Source organism: Octodon degus, unplaced genomic scaffold (assembly GCF_000260255.1).
Source record: "Octodon degus isolate 3935 unplaced genomic scaffold, OctDeg1.0 scaffold00113, whole genome shotgun sequence".
Lineage (NCBI taxonomy): Eukaryota > Metazoa > Chordata > Mammalia > Rodentia > Octodontidae > Octodon > Octodon degus.
Genome location: NW_004524689.1, coordinates 516,489 through 517,872, shown reverse-complemented (window position 1 = coordinate 517,872; position 1,384 = coordinate 516,489). Strand labels below are relative to the sequence as shown.

At 59.6% G+C, this 1,384-nt stretch overlaps 1 protein-coding gene across 1 annotated transcript in view; it reads left to right on the top strand.

Moving 5' to 3' along the window:
- The window catches only part of Ankrd65 (ankyrin repeat domain 65), a 1,824-nt gene extending 1,124 nt beyond the window's left edge, over positions 1-700 (top strand). Inside the window, exons 3-4 of the mRNA XM_023699369.1 lie at positions 9-95; positions 203-700. Of these exons, the coding sequence (XP_023555137.1) occupies positions 9-95; positions 203-640 (525 nt within the window). The 3' untranslated portion in view covers positions 641-700. The remainder of the gene's footprint in view (positions 1-8; positions 96-202) is intronic.
- The last annotated feature ends 684 nt before the right edge of the window (positions 701-1,384 follow it).

Here is a 1,384-nt window from a genome sequence, read left to right as displayed (position 1 = left end):
CGGCCGGGCACGCGAAGGCGCTGCGCCTCCTGCTGGCGCACGGGGCGCGGGCGGACTCGGCTCTCGGGCTGGCGGCGGGCCTGGGCCACCTGGAGGTGTGTCGCCTGCGCGGCTGCCGCGGGATCCAAGGCGCGGGTCCCGGGCGCGTCCCTTCTGCACGCAGAGCCACGGTAGCCCCGCTGCCTCTCTTCGCTCTCCCCAGGTCATGGAGGTGTTGCTGGACCACGGGGCCGACCCGGACGCCCGGGACCCGCACGGCCGCTCCGCGCTGCACAGGGCTGCGACTGGCGGACACCTACCCGCCGTCCACCTGCTGGTGGCCTGCGGAGCCGCGGTGGACGCGCGGGACTCTCTGGACTTTACGCCCCTGCACCGCGCTGCGCGGGGGGGCCTGGCGGAGGTCGCTGGCCACCTCCTGGACAGCGGCGCGCAGGTCAACGCTGCCGGCTGGCTTCACAAGACCCCGCTGCACCTCGCTGCAGAGCGGAATCACAGAGTCACGGTGGAGCTGCTGCTGAGCCGAGGGGCCAGCCCCACGCTGAGAACGCAGTGGGGTGAAACGGCCCAGACAGCCCGAGTGTGCCAGCCCCAACCGCCCCCCGCCCTCAGGGGTTCTCTGGGACAGGCTGAGCCCCACTGAGTACTGTTCTCTTTTCTCTTGGGGATGATTCTCCCTCCATCCCAACCAGGGATTGAACTCAGGCCCTTGCGCTTGCCAGGGACGTGTTTATTCCACTGAGCCATCTCCCTGGTCCCTCTGCAGGTATCTGCGAAATTATTTCTGATTTGATTTTCTCTAGAGCTTCATTCAATTTATTGTTACCACTTCAGGGAGGCCAGGTGCATGCCTTTCAGATTTTCCTCACAGCCCCCTGGGTTTGCCTTTGATGGACAGGATGTTTGGAATTGCATCTTAAATGTCTTCTTATTTTGTAGGAGATGGCTGTCTAAGCCAAAGAAGTTCTAGTGTAGTATCCACTTCACCTTAGAAATAGAAGAGACTGAGACAGAATCCACTCAGTCTGACCTGCCTACTATGTTTTAGTGACAGGGGGACACCTGGGCTGGGTCACCCCCATCTGGTCCTGCCCGAATTGCCCCATCCTTCACTCCTTCCCCTGCGTTATTAAAACTTCACAAACATGAAAGAAAGAAGGGAAGAAACAGGACCAATTAAAGGAAGTAGAGTCAAATCATATGCCCATATGCAGCCTTAATCTCAATACCCGAGCTGTGACCTCGCTTCCATGATGGTGGGCACTGCATTCCAGCAAGGTCGCCGTGGCAACTGGGGAACCTATATAAGCAAAAGGGGAATGAAGAAATGGGCCCTGCATACTCCCAGTGTTGTAAGGGTGTGAGTGTGTAGCAGATGCCAGCAAAT